The following is a 24,487-nucleotide window of genomic DNA, read 5'->3' on the forward strand; positions in this document are numbered from 1 at the left end:
ATAGAACGCCCAGACAATCATATTGTCTACCTACTCCCGTATGTAAACAGTGTCTATATGACATAAGATGAGTCTAGTTTTTATAAAACCACTTATATCAGGCACCGTCTTATACATTGACCCTTTCTTGTGACAAAGAAAACGTACAAGCTCTTTTCAGAAATTGAAATCGACACAGTCCTTGAAATTCACACATTCTTTTTATACACCCGTTTGAAAACATTTCAGTACACATTGAGGGTTCACGATCCTGAACACTAGCATCCAGATCACACGCGCGCTTAGCAGACGACATCGTCCTCCTGTGCAGCGATTCCCAGGTATACACTATTTGCATATACTTATAACGTGTTCAGTTTGATTGGATACTTACGAATACCATAATTTTATATTAATGATCTTGTACACGTCTTTGTGAACATATAGTACATTTATTATCTACAAAAGTGTTTTTAATATGAAGTCTAAACTTTATTTGTTCACGTCGTGATGGCTGCCATGTGTACTGTATGTTTATATAGAGACTATAGAATGTAAACATTGGACTTCTCGCCACTATTTCTGTATCCAGTGATAAGATTATGTGTGTTTGTGTCGTGTGTCACTTTGTGTGGTTATATATTAGAGTGTATGTGTGTCGTTCTCATTATGTGTAGTGGTCGATGATTTTGGTTCCTGAATCAATTGGGGATATGCCCGACTTCATTAACGACTTCTCAATGTAATGTAATGTAATGTAAATATATTTTTTTCTTTGCTATTCATGGATTATCTTTTAAACATATTTACGTTCTATAAATCAAAACAATTGCCTTTTAAGCATTTGCATAGCAGTAAAATATTCTCTCAAATGAAAATATAAAAAGACATGTTGGTAAAAGTCAATGTTTGCATGCATAAATATCAATTTTGTTTAATTCCATATGGTGTTTTATCGCCCGAGTAGAATAAAAAATGACCGAAGGCGTAGCCCGAGGTCATTATTTTAAATTCTACAAGGGCGATATAACACCATGTGGACCGAAACAAAGTTCCTTTAATTTTTACATTAGATAGGATAATAACAATATATAAATGCATGGAGACTGGCTCGATTACATCTTCCCGGAGAACTCGGAGTCGGGATATTTTGACGTCATAATCGCAATATCGACTTGGGAGTGACGTCACAATAGGGAATATTGACTCGGTGTTTCCAAAAATGGGAACATCGAGGTCAATATGCTTTTAAAAATGGTAACCTCGAGTCAATATACGAAATTTCGCCCTCCACGTGACAGTGTATTAGTAAATGAGAATGATGGAAAATCGAGGCATATCTAATATTGTTAATTAAGCATGTATCAAAATCTGATTAAAAAATTTATACCATTATTCTCACCATTATTCATAGAAGATTTGACATTCCAGTAAGGTTCATGTTCGGTGACCATTTAATCAGCTGAATGATTGCCTACACATTTCTTGAGACAAGGACGACATAGTTTGGGAGAAATGCAGTCAGGTTGTCCAAAGCATGCAGCATATCTACATATATATGCATGCTGTAATGATGTGTCGTTTTCAATTGATATAGCTAGGTAGGACAAACGCGTCTTAACTGATGTAAAGGAGGATAAAGTTGAACAGAATATGACCCCTGATGGGATGTTGTCTTATCCTCTATGAAATCGACTGGGAACATTAATGTTTATAGAAATGTGTTGATCGATGTTTTGATATCATTTACACAATAACATATTTATTTTAGAGGGGACATTTTAAATTATTGAAGTGATGGTCTAACACGGGGATGTGGTCCCCGCAAGGACAATATATTCACCGCTTTAACCATCATATCTCTCGAGCTAAATAGATAAAAAAGAAGGTACACAATGTAATAGTTTAAATCGTAAATGCATATCCATAATCTATTTTTTTTCTATTTTTAGAAATTGATAAAAAGATAAAATGGGTTCCAAGGAGGATATGCCACAAAAGGGATTGTCAGACAAACTAAAGGCAGATATAAAGTTCCGGAAGAAAGTTATCATTTCTTCGATCCTTATTTATTTCTTCGTTGGATATTATTTCTTCCCATTTCGACTTCCGGTAATGGACACGCTATTGAAGAGACTAGTCTTCACGTTTCGATTACAACTATTTGGAGGTTTTACATTGATCATGGGGATGATGGGGGTCATATTTGTGAGAGGTCAGAGCGATGCTACAGCGGACCCGATTAAGGGTAACGCAGAACACCTTACAGAGGTCTCAAAGAACATATTTCAAAACACGCTGGAGCAATATCTAATGCATTTCATCGGCCAGATGGTCCTCTGTACATTTCTCTCCTCAGAATCAATGAAGGCTATACCGTTACTTGTCGCTCTGTTCGTCGTCGGCAGAATTGTCTTTAAATTTACGTATCAGAAGGATTCGTCCCTGAGGCTCTATGGATTCGCTCCTACAGTTTTGCCGACCTTCGCGACATATGCTTACTGTACTTATTGCTTGTTAGTCTACGGACCTGGATATGGATTTGAAAACTGAAAAAACTAAGGTTTTTTTCCAGAACTTGAAGTGACATGGAAACTAAATATAAAACTGTTTTCCAGACAATACAAAAAGAACTGAATGTGGCTTTGGAAGCTGTTGAGTTGGTTGTGACGATGGCCATTTACGGATGTACTCCCATGTATACAATGTGTTGCGTGTGTGAATGTTGGTGTATTTTGGGAGACTGCGGTATATTTATTATAATTAATGGGATTAATGGTTTAAATGTTTATATGACTGTATGATTGTTGGTATACGATAATTGTCACATTTTTTATGTATGTACGAAATGTTATAGCAATCACAGTCCATATCAGTCATTGGGTGAGAACATAATATTGATAACAAAATAGCACCAACTATTGTGTAGAATTAAACGGATCAACATAATATTTTGCATAAAGATGTATCAATGCCATAAATGTATTGAATACATTATATCATACGCATCAGCAAACCATGTAAAAAGTAGGTTTTTGTTTCACTCTTTTAAATGATGTGTATAATGGCGTTCTACGTAACAATGCATTTCATGAAACTGTGATTGAAAAAGAAAATCTTTGAACCAATATCAGAATTCTGTTATTCATGACAACTAAATGAAGTTTAAACGTATATATGCCATAACCTGGTGAAGATTTTGACTTTGACTTTACTATTTTTTTAATATGTTGAAACTATCGAAGACACACAATATTGTACAAAGTTGTTAACAATATCAATATTAGTAATTAGAACAATGAAAACATAATAGCATCAATAATTCTAAAGACTTATGACCCAACGTATAGACCTAATATTTTGCATGAAGACACTTTAAGTTCATTTTTATATAGTGTACAGTGTGTCATATGCATCCGTGAATCATGAAAAAGTAATGTTTTATATAACTCTCTGTTAAAGATGCTCCACCGCTGATAAATGGTATTTTTTCACTATCAAAAACAGGAGCAGACGTTTTAGTATTTTTCTTCAATTACAAAAGTTACTTACTTTACACCATTGGAATGTACATGCTTCTAATTTAACTTCAAGTTAGAATTATAAAAACAATTAATTTGCATTCCGAAAACAATCCGTGGCACTATATCCTATATGGACTGAAGTACTGATTGCGCATGCAACAAAGGCATAATAAATTATTTCATATTATTTTTTGTGTTAATTAGACATACAGTATATATACACGATTAAACACCAATTATTGTTCAAGTGATGAATATCATTTATGCTCTGTCGGCGGTGGAGCATCTTTAATTGTTGTGTACAGTTTTACGTAACAAAACATTACATGAAACTATAATGAAAATATAAAGAAGTAATCTTTGAATTAACTGAGGTATGATGTTATCATTGACCAATAACCGGACTATTGTTTAATACTTAAAAGTATAATTTTGAGAAGAGATTACAAAATACACTGGTCTTCGACATCCCTTCACACACGAAGTGAGAGATTTCTGTAGACCGCCCCCTATATATACACTCTGGTATACAGATAACTCTACGCACACAAACGAAATGTTTGCCCCGAGTCTAAATATAGACAGCGTTCACCAGTTGTCTCTATTTCTCCTTGTCCGTTTGATAGCACAAGACCTACTTGTACGTTCACGCAAACCTGTCATTATATTACCTGAAATTATTTTTTGCATATCGACACTAAAGGTAAGGTGTAATACGAAATGTACTAAAACATAATAATGATAGTCCTGTAGTGATTTAATTTGTTGACAGGCGGTTGACATGCTCATATGAAAGCTGTACTGCATAGTTTTATCACGATAGAAGTCTGGTAATATCGTGACTTATCGTCAATGTGTAAACAGTCAATAATGTAAACAGAGAGTAGAAAAACTTATTTAATCCAGAATAGATAATGATAGATACTTAGGTTGAAGACTGGTCACACATGCCGAAGGGAAATATAAAATCTTTAAAGATATAGCAAGAACATATATTGTTCTAAATAACCCATTGTCCAAACTGCAAAAACTACCTACACAGTGGCTATCAAATCTTAGATTTATGACAGACAAACAGGCCACGGGACGCCATGTTTGTTTTCATTCATAATGATAAAGTGGGAATTATCTCCCTTGCTTCATAATTGTCGACATTTGTTTAGCTAAGAAAAGGAAACAACTCTTACAATCAACGTTCGTTGTGTTTAAAGTAAGCATGTTTTCATTCAATATTGATAAATCTTGCATGAAACGTCTAGCTCATGACATTTTCCTAAAAATGTTAAACCATTATCAGTACTGACTTTCATTTTACGTACCATAAGGTCTGTTTTTCTCTTTTATTGTTGTAGTTCTTCTGTGTTGTAGCGATTAGTCAGAAGCAATGGCGCCCTCCGATTGGACTGCAAAAAGATCCTCTGATTTTTACTTTAGAGGTGCAACTGGTGTTGGATTATCTACCCTCTACTTCTTGCTAGGATACAGATTCTTCCCATTTCAACTTCCGGTAATGGATACCGTCCTAGACAGACTCGTTTTCACCTTGCGATGGCAAATCTGTGGCGCTTTTGTCCTGTTTATGGCGATGCGAGGAGTGATGTATATTCGTGAGAAAAATGATTGTGCGGCCGATCCGTTGAATAGACGAGGAGTTGAGATGACACAGGTCGCACGAAACATCCTACAAAACACAATCGAGCAATATTTGTTTCATTTCGTCGCCCAAATGGTCCTGTGTACCTACCTAACGTCAGAAACCATGAAAGCCATACCATTACTAGTGATACTATTTGTTGTGGCTCGAGTTGTCTTCAAGGTTTGCTATGAGATAGAGCCCATGATGAGGGTATATGGATTTTCCTCTACAATGGTACCAACTCTAGTTTCCTGTTTTTATTGTTTCTATTGTTTTGTGTCTTACGGAGCTGGTTACGGTCTCGGGAATTAAAATGAACAATAATAAAAATTGTTTGTATTGCTTCTTTATCACTTAAGATAAAGGTGAATAATTAATTTGTGTGTTAGCAAATGTATAGTTTCAAAAATCAGTAATGATCTTGACAATATTGTGATATCATAGGTTAGTTTTTCATGTGTAAACGTCCTATCGTTAGTTATGTAGTCAGTTACTGACCCCCTATAAAAGCATAGAGGGTCAGTAAGATTTATATTGGGCGTAGAATAGTCCGAGTCTCCTATACTTCTTACTGATCTTCTACGCCTTTATAGGGGGTCAGTAACTGATTATATAGCGATTTTTCACATCGAGGACCATTGGTTTGTTTCATTATATCTTTTTTCACTAGTAAGTTTGTCAAGAATCTGAAATCAAACTTGCTGGCGAAGGATAATACAAACAAGTGTTCTGGGCCTACATGTTTATTTATGTATTTCTTTACGGAATCTGCAAATATACTGTATAATGAAGCTGCAGAACAAATATTAAATAATCTATAAAACAAAAATTATTTCGACATTCCTTGTGTACAGTAACTTAGATCTACCTCAATACGACACCAAACTGGCTTAAAGCATCACAAACAAAAGTAACACAAACATTTAAAGCGTAATCTCCTTGATCATCTCTGCATTCTCTCTGAGATAAAATCATTAAGGTCATGCCGATAAATTGATTGTAGAGTGAGGATTGATCTTTAGTCTATGAACCCCTTCATTTATTAATAATCACAGTCGAGAAAACGCTTGAATCGGTAAGTTTGACTTTCACCGCATCATCGACTTTCAAACCAGCGTAGAGGAATCAGCTCGCATTTAAAAAAGTATTTCATTTAAATTGAAGTATTAAACCAAATTAAGTTAATTTTATACAATCATTTGGGGGCATTTCTGTCCGAGGTGCGATAATATTAGTTATATAAGCAGTTACTGAACCCCTATAAAGGCATAGAGGGTCAGTACGATTTACAAGGGGCGAGGGCGTAGCACCAGCCTCCCATACTTCTTACTGACACTCTTTGCCTTTTATAGGGGGTCAGTAACTGACTATATAATGAATTTATCGCATCGAGTACCATTGGTTTGTTTCTAGGTCTTTGTTTCCTTTTTGTCTCGGCGAGGGAACTGAAATCATACTTGAATCATGCTGGCGAAGGATACAAACAATTGCCGCTTTCAAAATAGAATAATCAATCTTATTTGGCCTACATATTTATCTTTATTTTTATTTTATTTATTATTAATCTGCAAATACACTATATCAGAAACCTCCAGAAAACAAGAACTAAATAATTTATACATCAACAATAATTTCGACATTTCTAGCCTAGTACACAGTAGGCCTACCTCAATACGACACAAGGCGGTATATTGAAAGCATCACAAACAAAAGTGACACAAACACCCATCCAACATTTAAAGTATAATCTCCTTGCTCATCTATGCATTCTCGTTGAGATAATCTCTTAAAAGTTACGGTGATTATTTGATTGTAAAGTGAGGATTGCTCTATAGGTACGAACCCCTCCATTGATTTATGATCACAGTCGAGAAAACGCTTCAATTGTTATGAATGGTGATGTTAAATGCTGGGGAACATGCGGTAGTAAAGATATTATCAAAACTTACTGCAGCACACATTACTTTACTCGAAAAAATGACTAAAATTACACATAAAAAATAGTAATTGTGAAAACGCTGTGCCGTCACGAGGCTTTATTACATGGGAAGCCATGCAATACAGCCTCAGACGACATGAGTGTATTGCTCTTGACCAGGCAGTATTTCATCTGTAGGTATGAGAGAACTAGACATTATTGCACTATGGTTATTTGCTAGTTGTTGCGTCTCCAAATAAAATATCACGATCAGTATCTGAAATATGTTCCTCTATCATTGCATGGTGGAGGCATACATTTACAGGCAATATTGCAATGTGGATGAAATTAAATGTGCATTTAGTTGGTTGAAAATGGCCAACATATTAGATGCCCAATCTATGGTTAAATATATTGTATATTATCACAAAATGTTGATGCACTTTGTTATACTTATTCTATATATGCTTCTTTGGAACAAAATATGAATTATACATGTACATGTACTAAGGGCTGAGGGCCTTTATAACTGAATTGCCAGCTCCAAATACAGTATCCGTATCAAAACTACCATAGAACTATGATCCGCTTCACCGACGTTCTTAAACATTATTTACAAAGTATAGCCCTGTATACGATACAACCCGACATTTATAACAAGAACGTCAGGCCGATTTAGGACAAAATCGAGGAGAGCTCCAATCAAATACTTGCAGGTTTGTCTTTTTGCTGACATTTAAGATTGATGAAAAATAATATGTTATCCATTATTCCTTAACATTACGTAGTTAGATGGTTTATAAATGTAAACTAGAGTGCATTTTTATGTTTACAGTATAATTTCATTAGTGTGTTGAGTGCACTGAGAACGCTATATACATGTAGAGTGAAGTTTCTCAGGCATGTCGGCTATACATACACTATGCTCATATATGTATCAAAAGTACCCTATCACATACAATTGTAAGTCAGACTAGTTGATAAAGTTGTATGGTCTGTGACTTGCTGTTTTTGTTTTGTTTTTGTTTTTTGTTTTTGCTTTTCTTTTTTTTTTTGCATAGAAAAAGTATTTTCCGCCTCTCTAAGTTTAAAACTTTCGATATTTACCGACTTTTGTAAAGTTTCTGTTCACAAAACTATTAAGCAATTTAATTATAGTATTGATTTTTAACGTGTACACGTTTAAAATAGATCGGAAGTCTCCGAACTGCTCCTAAATCTATGCCGATCTATACATGTATTTCCTATATCACCCGAAAGTCTGACACATTACTTTGACTGTTGTGGTATTTGTGGTATTGTGACCGTCTGATATTTCATGCGACATTTACCACTATGTCAGTAGTAAATTGATGTTTTTTTGGATCTGAACCATCATACACATAAACATCCATATTCACACATTGTATGTCTTATGACAGTTTGTGGTGATTGAAATTCCAAGAAATACAATTTTAACAGCTAGAATAAATTAATGACAGTCTTTCATGTATGTGATAAATTGTGTGTGTGATTGTCTTTATTTAAAATTCAAAGACTCAAATAAAGTAGCAGCATGAATAAAAATAACTTTCTTTTGCTCGTATTGTTAACTTATCAGTAATTTTAGCCTTGACTTCTTGATGAATCTATATCGCATCTGTTGATCAAACTGACTTTGGTTGCATGCATTGGAAAGTTATATTCTGTTGCCATAATAAGAACTGTCACAGAGATTACTTCAATTATATAGTGAAACTTAGTTTTATACCATATTAGGACATTTGTCATGAGGCAGAACATATTCGTATAAATGGTCTGCTGATTAACTCATTATCATTTTCTTACACAGGGAATCTCTAGAATCAGAATGGCTTCCGAGAAAACACCATCGCCATCATCCAACAAATCGGTTATTAACAACTTCCGGTTTAAGGTTTCCATGGCGACAACCATCGTCTATTTCATTGTCGGGTATAATTTCTTCCCCTTCAATCTACCCGTGATGGATACAGTGTTTGACAGAGTTATTTTCACGTTGCGGTGGCAAATCTTTGGAGGAATGACCTTGCTAATGGGGATGGTAGGGGTCATGGTCGTTCGAGTTCAAAGCGAGGCAACAGCTGATCCTGTGTATGGAAATGCGGAACACCTGACACAACTTCCGAGGAACATTCTACAGAACACATTGGAACAGTTCATCTTTCATTTCATCGGGCAAATCGTTCTGTGTACCTACCTCACTGAAGAGTCGATGAAAGTTATTCCATTACTCGTGGTACTTTTTGTTATCGCAAGAATTATCTACAAAATCGCCTATCAAATTCAACCAATGATAAGAATATATGGGTTTATCCCGACGTTATTTCCAACCATTGCCACATATACGTACTGTACATACTGCATGCTGGTATATGGACCGGGGTATGGCCTTTGATATTGATCGGAAGGTAAAGGGGAATATATTGCATACCAAACTTTGGACAATAAAATTACTCGATTCTATCAAAACGATATGACGTTTTTTATATTCCAACTTAAATGACATCATAATTATATATACATAAACATGTTGAAGTATTAAACAGTTATCATCTTATTAATACCCTTTCACTTTTCATTGTGTATAGTAAGCATCTGCATACATTATACATATTTATAGAAGGTGATGAAAATATAAATCTTAGATTATGCACAGACAAGGACAGGACATTTCAAAATCTTAGTAAATTGTCTTTTTCGGTAAAACAATTTTTAACTGTTATACAGTATAACTTTATAAGTTTATCAGAATCTTACTTAATTTAATACCGATAGTTAACATTGAATACAGCAGATAGAAGCGTTGTCTCGTATTAGAGGTGTCAATGTTGCAGGAAAACATGCATTTTTCATTACTTGGAGATGAAGACAATGTTCAATCAAAGATGTCACTTGAATCAAATTTTGTTAGAGCAACTAGTTCATGTGAATATGATACAACCATTTTCAAAATGAATACAAAGAGATCAAGTTGAACCTAGAAACACATTCAATTGACGATAACTTCAAATTGAGAACCAATAAAGAAAAAATATAAGCAGTGCTAGATTGGGCCTATACTAATACACCCGTCTCAACAATAACATGGCTACGTGTTAGTGACATGGGACCCTCATTCAATGACTGCACCAATGACTTTATTGTATAGCTTCCACGTGCTTTTTGTTTAAACTAGGTCAAAGAATCATTTGGTGACAGGATGACAGAATGCTAAGACTATTATTGGCTACCCACTACCGCATGTAAACAATACGCCAATTTTGTATATGCAATCAGATGAGTCCAGTTCATTCAAAATATTCTGTGACAAAATGAACGTCTCATGTATAAGGTATATTCAGAAATTGAAATCGGTACCGTCCTATATATTGACCCTTTCTTGTGACAAGCAAACGTATAAGTTATTTAAAAACAAAAATCGGTGACGTTCTTGAAATTCTTGCTAAAAACATTTCAGTATATAGAGGGTTCACTATCCTGAAAACTAGCATCAAGATCACACGTACGCTTAGCAGACGACATCGTCCTACTGTACAGTGACTCCAAGGTATGTATGGTTTACATATGCATATTACGTGTCCAGTTTTTTTAGATTGTTAGCCATCATTTTATATAAATGAGCTTGTACACGTCTTGGTAAACATAGTACAATTATTATCTACAAAAGTGGTTTTTAATATGAAGTCTAAACTTCATCTGTTTACGTCGTGATGGCTGACATGTACATACACCAAGGCCTGATACACAGGTAACTCAAAACACACAGGCAAAAAATTTGCCCGAAGTCTAAATATAAACAGCGTTCCGTTGGGGAGAGGTGACCATCAGGCGAAGCTATTTGGAATTATTTTTGCTTATCGCTACTCAAGGTAAGATTTGATACATCCGAACATCGAGTCATGCAGTAAGATGTTGGGTTATTGTTAAAATGCTAGTATTAAAGCTGTACGATCATGTTACATCAAGTCAGTTGTCTGGTTCATTCATGGCTAACCGTCAATGTTAAAACAGTCGTAAACCGAAAGTAGAGCAACTCATTTGATCCAGAACTAATATCAATATATATTTAGGCTAAAGACTGGTAGTATGGTCTCGCGCTGAAGGAAAATATATACAGGTAATGTAAGAACATATATTGCTCTAAATAACAAATTGTCCAAACTGCAAAATCCATCTACACTATAGCCTTTTAAATAAAACCAGTGAATGGCATACTTTAGATTTGCGACACTGGAAGCCATCTCTGTTTTCATTCAAAATCATAAAGAGGGGTTTATCTTAAGCTTCCGTACTTTATATACACAATGTATGATCTGCTTGTGCCAGATAACAGTCTTAGAACACATCAATGTTTGTTGTTATAGTTTACCTAAGAAGGGGACACTTTGATAATCAGTAATTGTTGTTTCAACATTTAAAGTGCAGTCAATGACAAGTAAAACTAGTAAGCATATTATTTCTTAATAAATCTGGCATTAAACGTCTATATGGCGACACATTTACCTACTGATATTTATTTAACATTCAATAGTCCTATTACTTACCATAAGGTTAGTTTTTTCTGTTTTATTTTGATAGTTCTTCTGTGTTGTAGCGATTAATCAGAAGCAATGGCGCCCTCCGATTGGACTGCAAAGAGATCCTCTGATTTTTACTTTAGACTTACGACTGCTGCTGGGTTGACTACCATTTACTTCTTCCTTGGATACAGATTCTTCCCATTTCAACTTCCGGTATTGGATACCGTCCTGGACAGACTTGTTTTTACCTTGAGATGGCAAGTCTGTGGCGCTTTTGTCATAATTATGGCGTTGCATTGGGTGATAAATATTCGTGAGAAAAATGATTGCGCAGCCAATCCGTTAGATAAGCGAGGAGTTGAAATAACACAGCTCGCACGAAACATCCTACAAAACACAATAGAGCAATATTTGTTTCATTTCGTCGCCCAAATGGTCCTGTGTACTTACCTCACATCAGAGACTATGAAGGTTATACCGTTACTAGTGGTACTATTTGTTGTGGCTCGAGTTGTCTTCAAGGTTTGCTATGAGATAGACCCCATGATGAGAGTATACGGGTTTTCCACTACATTTCTGCCAACTGTAGTTACTTGGGTATACTGTTTGTATTGCTTTGTGTTTTACGGAGCTGGTTTTGGCCTCGGAAATTAAAATGAACAATAATAATAATTGTTTGTTTTGTTTCTATATCACTTAAAGGTCCACTAGCTTTCCGGAACAACATTTATAAGTTTCTTAAAAACATCAAGAACATAAGAAAATATATATCGGTCTAAGATGCGGTAACAACACCAAACATATGCAAGAATTCCTCCGTGATATATGATAATTGTGGAGATTCATTCCGCTGTTTTGCCGTCTGGCACAGTAGTATTAAACAACCGCGCGGTATTTAGGATAAGGGCAGGAATCATAAGACAACCCGCGTTAAAAAAATTAACATTTTATTTCTGTTAATTAATTTTTGTGGAAGATGATAATGAGTGTAGTATTAACGGTAATTTATAATTTTTTTAAAAAAAGTAATCGATCGGGTTTGACATTCCCATTTTAAAAAATAAAAGCCGTTTCGGAAAGGTAGTGGGCCATTCAAATAAAGGTGAAAATTAATTGCTATAAACAGATCATCCAAAGACGACCCGCATCTGTGTGTACTGTGTTGTGCGTTTTGAAATCTCGTGTGTTTTGGGAGGCTGCTGTAAGTACAGTCACAATGTAATAGTGAAAGCTCTTATCTATGTTATAAAATCGTTCAATGAAGGATACATCCAGAGACACCTTACAGTACACCCCATCCGCTCACGGAACGGTGATGTTAAATGGTGAGGGACATGCCGTAGTAAGATTTTATCCGAACTTACTGCAGCCCACATTAAATGGAATAGTTTGTTAAAGTAATTAATGCCGTGATTGTCATACTCACGAATCAAGAAAAGCTTTTAATATTTCATGCACCACCACAAATTATCGACATTATTAGAAACATAATCATACATACAACGCATAGGTTTTCTTTTTACGCGTACAAATAAAAGTTAAAAATGATTTTAACAGTACTGTAAATATACATCTACAGTGCAGCCATATGTGTAAACATACGGTAAGACCAGGAAGCCAAGTTGTTGTCTAAAATTTCATTTGAAATTTTTAAAAGTGTTATTTGTAGTTGTAAATTAATTTCTGCAGCTATGTTTAATTCCATTTAAACATACATACATAACGCATTAAATCAATAATATTTCAGTGCATAATTTCTGTGTGGTAACTAATGTTTATACGTCATCTTAAATGCTTGTCCATTTTAATGATTTCCACAGCTTAATTCATTAAACCTGATGGTTTTAATATATTACGGAAGAAAAAATTTCATGTCAAAGAATATAAATGTAAAATAACACTAGATAAGGCAAGTTTTTAAAACAGCTAAACCGACTTCCCACTTAAACCAAATAAATACAGTATTCCTACTCATGATACAAATAAACCGGAAAATAACGTATAATAAAATCATTCAATTTTGCTTGTAACAATCATTTTTGTCATTGACTTAAAAATCCTTGTCATAATTTCATAAAATAAAGTTTGAGATATTTGTTACGTTTTGGCTGGTTTGGCGATATTGAATTTGCCAGGATTTTATTGAATTATAAGGATTAAATTTGAGAATGTTTATATGTTGTTAACAATTTTAAAGCAATGTTTCCTTCGTATATTGTGGGATTATAGCACAAAATCTAGAGTTTACTTCTCGCGTTTTATTTAGTAAAAAATATTTATTTGTAAAGAATGGTTTTAAAGGCCCACTTCCTTTCCGAAACAAAAATATTAAAAGTTTCCTAAAACAATAACAGCATAATATATGTTAACAGTTAAGATTCATTTCGCTGTTGTGCGGTCTCGTGGAATGATAGTCAATTAATTCGTAGTAATTAAGACGACGGCTGGAAACAAAAGATAATAGATAAAATTTGATTTATTTTCATTAAATCGTTCAGATGAAAATGATAACTGTAGTATTAACGGTAAGCTAAGAACTTTTGCGACTCTACAGAATTATACATATATATTGTTAGTCCTAGCCTTTTTTCGGAAAGGTAGTGGGCCATTAATAATGATCGTAGTCAAATGAGATTGAAGTAAATAATATATGTATACGACAGGAAAGTGTGCAGTGGTTAAATGTAGCACATTCATACATCTACACACATTACTAGTATATGAGCATTGGTATAGACTGTTCCCCTCTATATATGCTGACACGTTGGATTTACACCTCGTCCTTGAAAGGCACATAGCGGTCCATAAATAACGATCGTAGTTAAATTATGACAGCTTAAAGTAAATAAATATATGCATGCGTTAAAAAGTGTGCAGTGGTTAAATGCAGCACATTTATATATCTGCACACATTACTGCGTGTGAGAAATGTTATGAGCTGTTTTCCTACGTTGACACGTTAGATATGCTCCTCGACGTCCTTGACACCGAGTATACAACGAGAAGCTTTAGGTTACCATTCAGGACGCTGTAGGCAGAGAAGCCACACGGATCTCAGGCCTGTCTTCATAGCAAGTGTACATTGACTGCTGTACAAATTACAGAGGTATTTATTTACATCATTTTGTATTAATATATACTTGTTAAACGTATATTTGCAATCGAAAGAAATTCAAACTGTCGCTAGTGTAAAAGTCAGCACAACAAGAAGATTACATTTTTTATAATCTGTATGGAAATCTAAAATATTTCATGCAGTATTGGCATGCTTTTAGAAATATATAATCTGAACGTTCACCAAACATCTTTTGGCTCCAAAAAATTTATTATTGTCGACTATAATGTATATTAATGTGAGAAAAATACCCATTAATGGACTTCAATATTTTGTAAACAATCACAGCCGAAAAAAAACACAAATTTAATTTAACAGAAGACAGTTTACCTCAACTTGAAGGGAAGGTGTTCATTTTGTTATGACATTTACATGAATTCACATGGTTATACCTACATTGAACGATACTGTATCGTGTGAAAATGTTTTGCATACTAAGGTCAAAATGTAGGACGATAGAACGTGTAGCACATTATTATATGGGCAGTATTATACTGTGTGTGAAATGTAAATACCCCGCTGGGTATTGACCGATCAACGCATTTGTAAAGAAACCATTCACATTATCACAAACTGCCGTAGAATGGTCATCTGTAGTAAAATAAAGCATTAATATTATATGCGATCTATGATTCATCCAAGGATTCGGAATTATAAAAATTAGTCTTAAATATCAAACTAGTTAATTTTTGAGTATATGAACTATCAAACATGTATTTAACAATAGTAAATACATTTGACATCAATATCAATATACGAGTCCAAGCTTGCTACCTCCGTCACCAACAAAGATTTACGTATATAGATAACATGGTTAAACAAGGTCATGAGGTCAGAATATAGAACGCTGGTCTTTACTCCTGTTCACCAGATATATACTTTAATCATAAGATAGATAGTATTTATCTGATATTGTAGAGGATTATGTAATTAAACTTTGTACATTTACGTATAAAGTCAAAGGCAAATAAACGCATTCAATAAATCTGAAATGTTGAATATCGCAATAATAGTCGAATATTACAGGTTGTAGGTTCTTGTAACTGTAAAATTAAAAAGATGATGAAATGGAATTAAATATTACGTACCTGTGTGTTGTGGTCCGGGTTTATGGCCCAAAGACAAAACATGTTTTAGTGGTTAAATATTGATAATAATAAACAAATTACAGTGTTAATTGAAGGGGATAAAAGTACATCTCGTGCAATGCTTTTAGTTAATTCTTTTAAAGATGCTCCACCGCCGACAAAGCATAAATGATATTCATTATTTGAACAATAATTGGTGTTTAATCGTGTATATATGTGTCATACTTACACAAAAAATAATGAAAAAAATAATTTATTTTGCCTTTGGTGCATGCGCAATCAGTACTTCATTCCATATAGGGCATAATGCCACAGAATTTTGTTTGGGATGCAATTAACTATTTTTTTTGATATTTTTAACTTGAATTTTGATTAGAAGCTCAAAATGGTGTAAAGTAAGTGATTTTCGTTACTGAAGAAAATTCCTAAATTGTTTGCTCCCGTTTTTGATAGTGAAAAAATACCATTTGCCAGCGGTGGAGCATTTTTGAATATTTCAATTCCAAAATACATGTACCTCATTGACAATAATATGTTACGATGTCAGTAGGTTTAGACATCAGGCACACTCCTTGTCTCAATCTGACGATTTTTTTTCCTTTGAATATCTGTGAATAGAATCGATGCTGAGGAAGAATAAAATACATAACATTTACAGGGGTCATTTTCCAGCTTGACAGCCGACACAGTAAGAAATATCACAACCGCGGTAAGATTGGTAAAGTTTACATAAATACATCAGCAGCCTAACAATAAGAGATCAACATTTAACTAACGTGTGTATATGGTCGCTATTGGTAAAATATGTGTCAATGATGGATTTTTGTTGAGGTGCATGTACATACAAAATGTATGGTCATTATTTTAGATTATATCAATCACGTATAATGGCATATAGACCGAATCAAAGGTCAATGATTTCTATATTGGATACATGTACATGTATGTATGTTGTTTGACAAATGTTAAAAGAATTAGTCTATATATAGTAATTACAACAAGAACGATAACTTAAAGGCGTCACGCCCAAGAACCTTAAATGGGAAATAACGTCACTGAAGTAATATTGACTCGATTATTCTAAAAAATGGAAACACTGAGTCGGTATGCTATATATCGAACCTGTGGCCATATGTGAACCAGTGAGAAAAGTGGGAAATCACATCATATTTGATATTATATGATGTATAGTTGACAGCGGAACTATTTGAGGACAGTCTTTTCATGGGAGCACGTCACCATCGCACCTTGGTCAGCTCAGTCTCCTAAGGCCAAAACAAATGTATGTTTCAGGTACCCCTACCTACCCTAGTTTTTACCTCCGACCCTACCTATTTTATCACACTTTTTCAAAACAAAAATGTAGTGTGTGAAGTTTTCAATTTAGATTTTTACGCTTGCTTTAAGTTTATCCAGATAAAGTTCAATTATGGTAATGAGAAATAATATACTACTAGCCAGCCTACTTTGTAATGTAGTAATAAAGCAACTCAACCCCTCCCCCACCTCTCCTAAAAAAAAATTCCCGACCGATCTACCCTATTTTTGTCAGTTATGTAACCTGAAACATGCATATAATTTTTTTGCCTAAGATAACACATTTATAGGCTAGTATAGTTTGTGCTATTAATATAGAACTGCTGCTGTTATTACCAAAACATGGTCAGCTCCGTCTCCTAGGATAACACATTTATAGGTTAGTATAGTTTGTGCCATTAATATAGAACTGTGGCTGTTGTTACCAAAACAGTCAAACACAATGTCTGTCGTATTTGTCTGTCCGGCTAAGTTTCTGCTGATATTTAATAAATACTTACACTCCCATACAATCACACCCAGACACACTCTGTTTCATACAGTACATTATGTTTATGACAACATCCTATATGGGGTCACGTTCTAATGACCTGTAAAATTGACGCATCAAAACATTTGAGTAGAGGTCGCTAGCTGGAAAAAAATCAATTTTACAGTGAGTATTTCGATTATCAGAATGTGACCCAGAATGGGATGATGGCAGATCCTTTCAGGAATAAGTATATATATTTTGCTTAGTAATCATATTGCTTGCAACAATGCAAGGATAAATAAATCTTTAATAAAAGTATAAGGCATTGATCTATTTTTATTTGGTCTTTACAGGCACCAGTTCCCGAAAGAGAGAATGTCTTCCAAGAGTTCACCACCAAAGGCCTGGTCTGAGAAGCGGAAGTCTGACTTTAACTTCCGGTTCAGAACTACGATTGTTTTGACAATTGCTTATTATGTAGCTGCCTACCGTTTCTTTCCATTTCAACTTCCGGCTATGGAGACCGCGGTTGAGAGGGTTATATTCACCTTGCGATGGCAGATGTTCGGAGGTTTAACCCTTTTGATGGGGATGATGGGCGTCATGGCGATACGAGGTCAAAGCGATGCTGCAGCTGACCCCATCAAAGGGAACGCGGAAAATTTGACCAAGCTACCACAAAACATTCTACAGAACACACTGGAACAGTTTCTGTTTCATTTCGTGGGACAAATCGTGTTGTGTACCTACCTTACTTCCGAGTCGATGAAAGTTATCCCTATTCTCGTCGTACTTTTTGTCGTCGCTAGAATCATCTATAAAATTGGATATCAAACAGAACCAATGATGAGATCCTATGGGTTCGGCTCTACGTTTTTACCAACATTGGTAGTGTACGGATACTGTATTTACTGCTTCGCTGTATATGGGCCTGGGTACGGTTTCGGAAAGTGATTGTAATATTGTAATTTTATGTTTTTGTTATTTTCATAATTGATCAAAAATAAAGATAAAAAAGAGAGAATTACTGAAATGTATTTTTATGTAAATTGTAATATGATAACTTTACGTTTTTGTTATTTTTATAATTGATAAAAAATAAAAATAAAAGAGAGAATGACTGAAATGTATTCGTATGTAGATTGTAAAATTATAACTTAACGTTTTTGTAACTCTGATAATTGATTGGTAATATTGATAGACGAGAGTATGATTGATATGTATTCATATGTATGAATGGTTGGTGCTAAATTTGCTGTATGTTGAAATCCCATATTACGTGATGTGATAACAATCACTAGTCTTTGTTTTACAAAAACAAGTAAATTGTAATATTTGATTAATTAAAAATATAATACACAAATGGCTACTGTTATTGTTAAAATAATGTCATATCGACAAAACATGTAGATATAGTTAAAGATGCTCCACAGTTAACTTTTTTTTTCTTTGTCAAAAAAAAACAAAAAAACCGATAGGATCAGACGGATTCGTATTTCTCTTCATTTACAAAAGTTACTGACTTTACACCATTACGATCATGAACAAGTTTGAACTTCTTATTTTACTTCAAGATAAAACTATAAAAAGTAATTAACTGCGTTGCGAGAAAATTCCATGGCACTATGGCCTATCTAGAATGAAGTAGTGATTGCGCAAGTGCAACACTTTTTTATATGCATTTTTGTGTAAATTAGACATATACATGTATATACATGACTAAACAAAAGTTGTTGTTTAAATGATATGCATTGTTTATACTCTGTTGGCGTTTGAGCATCTTTAAAAGGAGGGGAGGCAGTGATATCTTGTTGAAATAATGGCTTTACAGAGGTTTAATAGAATGGTATTATTGAACTCATTCCCGTTTCTCTACACGAATTACTTCCCTTGGGCTACCCGAATAATGTGGGCAAAACTATGGAATACATTTAACGTTAGGAGTAAAATGTCGGTCAGGTGCATCGCATGCCCATGTAAAATAACTTTCTAGTAAATATAGGAAACTGTGCGAGATAGCTTTGCATGTTACTCCGGCATATCAAATGTCACTTATAACTGGATGTTTATTTTTTCTTAAACGATTTTACTGTCGATTAATTCGCAACACATATATTGAATAGATCGAATTACATTACTCAGTGCTTTCCATACAAAACAACTCAGAATTAAACAGAAAATGGACATTTATTTAACATAGTATACAACATATGCAAACGAACCGCCAACTTTAAATAATTTCAGAGACGCAAATGTGACATTAATTCACCAACAACATCCCTGGGGCCGCCACTCTTTCACATCAATCGCTCTAAAGTAATAGTGTGCAAGTTTTTATTTCGCTTTGTTAAAGTATATTGTTTAGTACATATTTTAACCTAAAAAGGTTGAGCTCGCGAAATTCTTGTTGGACCAGTAGACTTAAAACGTAATTCGGTCGATTTACGATATGGCTGATTTCGTTTTCCCTTGTTTGCATATACGGCAGAAAACTAATAATATTTTTCATGATACTTCTTGCGTACTGTAAAACATTTTTAAAGTTCATACTGTAATTTTAACTGAAATGTGGAAAACGATATATAAGGATTTTATTAGCGCATATAAATAAGCGTAACTCGGTGTTTCATTATTAGAAATGTCCTTTCACAATAGTTACCGCTGTACATGAATAAGCGTTTCAAAGACAGTACAAAAAGCCACAAAACCACTGATAAAATAAGAAATTACACAGTAATTCAAACTGACCTAGCAAAATAGGTTACACCGACGTATCAAACCACACCTACATTAAGATGTGTCGTCTCACAAAGTTTGTATTTAAACGTTGAATAAATTTGTCATAGTGAAAACTGTTTAAGTGTTATACATAATTTTCTCCGTCTGTCTGAGTTTTAAACTTACTAATTTTACCATTTTTTATAAAGTTGCAACATTGGAAGTATTTTTAATTATAAAAGTAAAAAATCTTTTTAACGTGTACACGTGCAAAAAAGGCTCGAAAGATGCCGAATCATTCTGAACTCTTCCGAACATCGTCGCGACAATCTCGAAGTAAAACGAGAGTTGTGAAACCAAGAGAATATGTCAACAAATTTTCATAAATAAAACATGTGGTCGACCTCAGCAGACCTTATCTACAGAGAAAATAATGCTCGAATATTGCAATATTTGATACACACAATATTTTACGGCAATGTGTAAATTGGATGTTTCAAATACTCAAATTGTGGACATATACCAGCATAATTTGCTCATATTACCCAGAAGGAAAACGTAAACAACCACATGTGCGCTTACGCTAGTTACCTGGCTCACCACGTGCAGGTCGTGTCGAACGTCAGCCACGTGATACGATTCGGAATCCGACAAAACCCAAAGTTACTGAACATGGCGGTGATTGAAGGCGCTTTATTCAAAACCATGAATATATGATACCTAGATTTCGGCTCTCTTATAGGCCGATATATGCTTTTGGGGAGCTAAATCATCAAGTTATATGTACATGTTCAATTCATGGTGACGTCATACAGAAACAATAAACTGACGTCAGGAAAAATGACGTAACCTCAGGATTACGGGAACGGCGGGACAAAATGGCGGCCTCTGCTGGATTTCTGGAATACATTTTGACGTGGAATTCTTTGTTATGTAGGTATTTCTAGATATGTGATAAAAAGTATCTTACATTTGTGTTCATTCCTTATGAAACTCGTCTCGAAGTTTTAATTTTTGCTCTCCAAGGCTCACAAAAATAAAAACTGTTTAGACTCGTTTCAAACAATCTGATATGAAATGAAAACTCATGTAAGATCCTATATATACAATATAGATAGACATTCACCCACATATTCGCTTACAAAGTTATATTTAACCGATAACATTGCCTAATTTTTATAAAAGAGAGAAAAAGAAAAGAAAAAATAGGCAGATGAGAGAAGGAATAAAGAAGATGTGCAGAGAAGAGAAGCAAATGGTGGAGGAGATTTGAGAAGGAAGAGATATAGAGACAGGACTGGGGAAAAGGAGGGTAGCAGGAGGACAGAATGCATTTTTAATTTCCATACCTAATTTTATATACATAGTAACTTGCTAAATTGCAGGAGATATATTATAATATTCAATGCCATGTATGAAAATAGGGAAAAAATAACATAATTTATCTAAATAAAATTGACCTTTTCCAAAGGCTATATATTTCTTCACTGTATGGTAATCTTTAATGGAATTGACTAATCTCATAACATTAAGTAAATTTTGTAAGCATCGCTTTTATAAATTGAGTGTTCAATATAGAGAAAAAAATCATTACCAATTTTATTATATATTCCAATGTGGTTGAAAATTCCAAACGTATAAAAAGAAATATATTATATATTCCAATGTGGTTGAAAATTCCAAACGTATAAAAAGAATATCAAGTAGTTTTTTCAAAAATCAATTCAAATATTCCGTATTTCAGCACACTCCCACAAGTCATGAGTAATTATCTCCCTTTCTGCAAAGCAAAGCATACATTGCGGATTACTAGATATACTTAATTTATAAAAGTTAAAAAAATTTTGTTAAAATATGGTGTGAAATTCTGAACTGTAACCATTGCAGTTTAGTACTGTTAGTGACCCTAAGAGGAACATTTTCTATATACTTCCATGAATCCTGGTTATACATAATAATGTAGTCAAACATTTCCCTCACTTAATTCGGCCTGTAATGGTAGTTTCAATTTGAATAAGGATTTTATAAAAAAAATTGATATCCAGATTTAGAGGTATTGGGATAAGAGATGTATTGAGAACTTTTAATACACATAATTAATCAACGATATTCGTGAAAATTACAAATTCTGCCATGAATGTCACACAATTCAATAAAAGAAAAAAGTTCCACTAGTGATATCTTTCATTAAGTCTTGTATACATGTTATTCCTTTAAAAAAGTGAGCAAAAAAAAAATTCTTTCCATTTTCTTTGTTTTCATGATACCATATTAGAGATTTTAACACCACAATTTTATTATTTTTTCTAAAGATTTCAAATCTAAATTGTACCATGATTTAAAAACATCTATCCAATTTTTTATCCTTTTCATTACTATATTTACATATAAGTAGTCACTGCAACAATTGGCTAAAAAAAGCTTTGTTTTCAGTATCACACGCCATTTACTTTCTGTCTTATAAAGTCTCCGTCTCCAAGTAATTTTCGAGATTTGCACGAAAAAACCGACGTATTCGTAGGGTCACAGAAAACTATCACTAGAATCGTACATTAAAAGTATTTCATTTGATAAAATATATTAAATAAATAGTTATTAGTATTGATGTTACTATGTCATCAGGTAATGTAACTATATCGTTTTTCAAACTTTGTGAGAAACACTAGCTTTGAAATGTATTTTTTTCATACCCATATAAAATCGAAATGATAGTGGCATCAATGCTTAAGTATTTCAAATAACAAAAATAATTTTAAGATCATTTTATGTCGTTGATTTTCCTCAAACAACAAACTTTGTAGTTCATGAATTGCCCTGGCTGTTAATAGGACATTAAAAACTAATAAAACCAAACACAAACATTTAGTTGTGAGACAATGTATCCATAGATACGCCTGTCCTTTTTCTGTGTGTCACATTCTAGTGATATTTTCATTCCTGTATGCCAGTTCAAATGCATTTTTAACATCAGACTACTTCAACTGAACATCGCATTTCGTCATTTTGGTATGGGTCGTTTTAGGTTATGGACCTTGGTTTTTTTTTGTTACTTTTTATTTATTTTTTTTTCAACATCATAATCATTAAATTCATCATTGCCCTCATCTTAATCATCATCATCATAATAATAATCATTATCAACATTCATCATCATTCATCATCGTCATAATCATTCATCAACACCATGAAATATCATCATGATCATCATTCTTGTCATCATCATCATCATCCTCATCATTACTATCATAATTATCATCCTCATCATCTTCATAACCATTCATTAACATCGTTATGGACCTTGTTCTTTTATGAAGTAAAGACGAATAAGATGATTTTATATTGTTTTCAGACGAGCCGTAGTTTGACAAAGTCCTCATAGGCCTGCATTAAAATCTGCAGTTCTGTGAAGATTTATACTTGTAATAATAAATATGATTTAATAAACGGTCGAACCGGTTGTTCCGAATAAACGAAATCGACCCAGATGTACTCTATGGGCGAAATGACCAGATACTAAGTATGCGATAATGTTTCTGACAGGTACATGTATACAAACTATTTCGTCCCATGACATTAACCGTCAAGATATTTGGAGACAGTACTTTGATTGGTCACCTTGTAAGGTCACCAGAACGTGACCCTAATATGATACAGGACTGTGTTCAGAGTAGCACAATAGGAACAGAAACAGTTTGCACTAAAAATATGTTATGAAAAATATTTAAAAGGATAACAATATTTGTTGAGGTATTAAATGTATGAAAAGATAAATAAAATTATAAATATAGGAAAAATCATAACATATCGGGCCAAAAGATTGATGACTTCAACAACACAGTTATGTCAACGTAAAGCAGAGATGTGATATTTTCAGAGTCTGTATGAAAGAATAAAAGAAATACAATTATGTATCTATCAACTAACAAACTAGAGTGATATACCTAGACTCGCCTTAATGTAATTACCATTAATTTTTGTTTTTCAAAATCGTTAAAGAATAGGTGTATGGTAATATAGTGACAAATGGCTTTAGAATCCGAACCGTAGCACAAATTTTACATTAACCTTTTAAAATTAAAATCGTCTCCGTATACGAGGTACCTTTATCCTGTATTTAAAACTACTTCGCGTGTGTTTATTATGTTTGATTTGCATGCATTTAATTATCATTTAATGGCT

At 33.8% G+C, this 24,487-nt stretch overlaps 5 protein-coding genes across 6 annotated transcripts; all 5 read left to right on the forward strand.

The window, feature by feature from the left end:
* Nucleotides 1–123: 123 nt before the first annotated feature.
* On the forward strand, nt 124–3,964 carry LOC138310605 (transmembrane protein 79-like). The gene is made up of 2 exons (XM_069251879.1): nt 124–320; nt 1,932–3,964. Exon 2 carries the CDS (start codon nt 1,951–1,953, stop codon nt 2,530–2,532), a length of 582 nt encoding a protein of 193 aa, XP_069107980.1. The 5' UTR covers nt 124–320; nt 1,932–1,950; the 3' UTR covers nt 2,533–3,964.
* A 123-nt stretch (nt 3,965–4,087) lies between these two features.
* Nucleotides 4,088–5,472, forward strand: LOC138310606 (transmembrane protein 79-like). The gene is made up of 2 exons (XM_069251880.1): nt 4,088–4,206; nt 4,872–5,472. Exon 2 carries the CDS (start codon nt 4,888–4,890, stop codon nt 5,449–5,451), a length of 564 nt encoding a protein of 187 aa, XP_069107981.1. The 5' UTR covers nt 4,088–4,206; nt 4,872–4,887; the 3' UTR covers nt 5,452–5,472.
* Nucleotides 5,473–7,496: 2,024 nt separating this feature from the next.
* On the forward strand, nt 7,497–9,578 carry LOC138310524 (transmembrane protein 79-like). Its single transcript, XM_069251777.1, has 2 exons — nt 7,497–7,773; nt 8,889–9,578. The coding sequence occupies exon 2, from the start codon at nt 8,907–8,909 to the stop codon at nt 9,471–9,473; it is 567 nt and encodes a 188-aa protein (XP_069107878.1). The 5' UTR covers nt 7,497–7,773; nt 8,889–8,906; the 3' UTR covers nt 9,474–9,578.
* Nucleotides 9,579–10,419: 841 nt separating this feature from the next.
* Nucleotides 10,420–12,271, forward strand: LOC138310952 (transmembrane protein 79-like). Of its 2 annotated transcripts, none has more exons than XM_069252317.1 (2): nt 10,420–10,625; nt 11,673–12,271. In XM_069252317.1, the coding sequence occupies exon 2, from the start codon at nt 11,689–11,691 to the stop codon at nt 12,250–12,252; it is 564 nt and encodes a 187-aa protein (XP_069108418.1). In that variant the 5' UTR covers nt 10,420–10,625; nt 11,673–11,688; the 3' UTR covers nt 12,253–12,271. The 2 variants fall into 2 exon arrangements, with proteins under 2 accessions (XP_069108418.1, XP_069108419.1); XM_069252318.1 differs by lacking the exon at nt 10,420–10,625 and adding an exon at nt 10,640–10,947.
* A 2,274-nt stretch (nt 12,272–14,545) lies between these two features.
* LOC138310482 (transmembrane protein 79-like) lies at nt 14,546–18,953 on the forward strand. Its single transcript, XM_069251710.1, has 2 exons — nt 14,546–14,704; nt 17,944–18,953. The coding sequence occupies exon 2, from the start codon at nt 17,966–17,968 to the stop codon at nt 18,542–18,544; it is 579 nt and encodes a 192-aa protein (XP_069107811.1). The 5' UTR covers nt 14,546–14,704; nt 17,944–17,965; the 3' UTR covers nt 18,545–18,953.
* The last annotated feature ends 5,534 nt before the right edge of the window (nt 18,954–24,487 follow it).

This window comes from Argopecten irradians, chromosome 16 (assembly GCF_041381155.1).
Source record: "Argopecten irradians isolate NY chromosome 16, Ai_NY, whole genome shotgun sequence".
Lineage (NCBI taxonomy): Eukaryota > Metazoa > Mollusca > Bivalvia > Pectinida > Pectinidae > Argopecten > Argopecten irradians.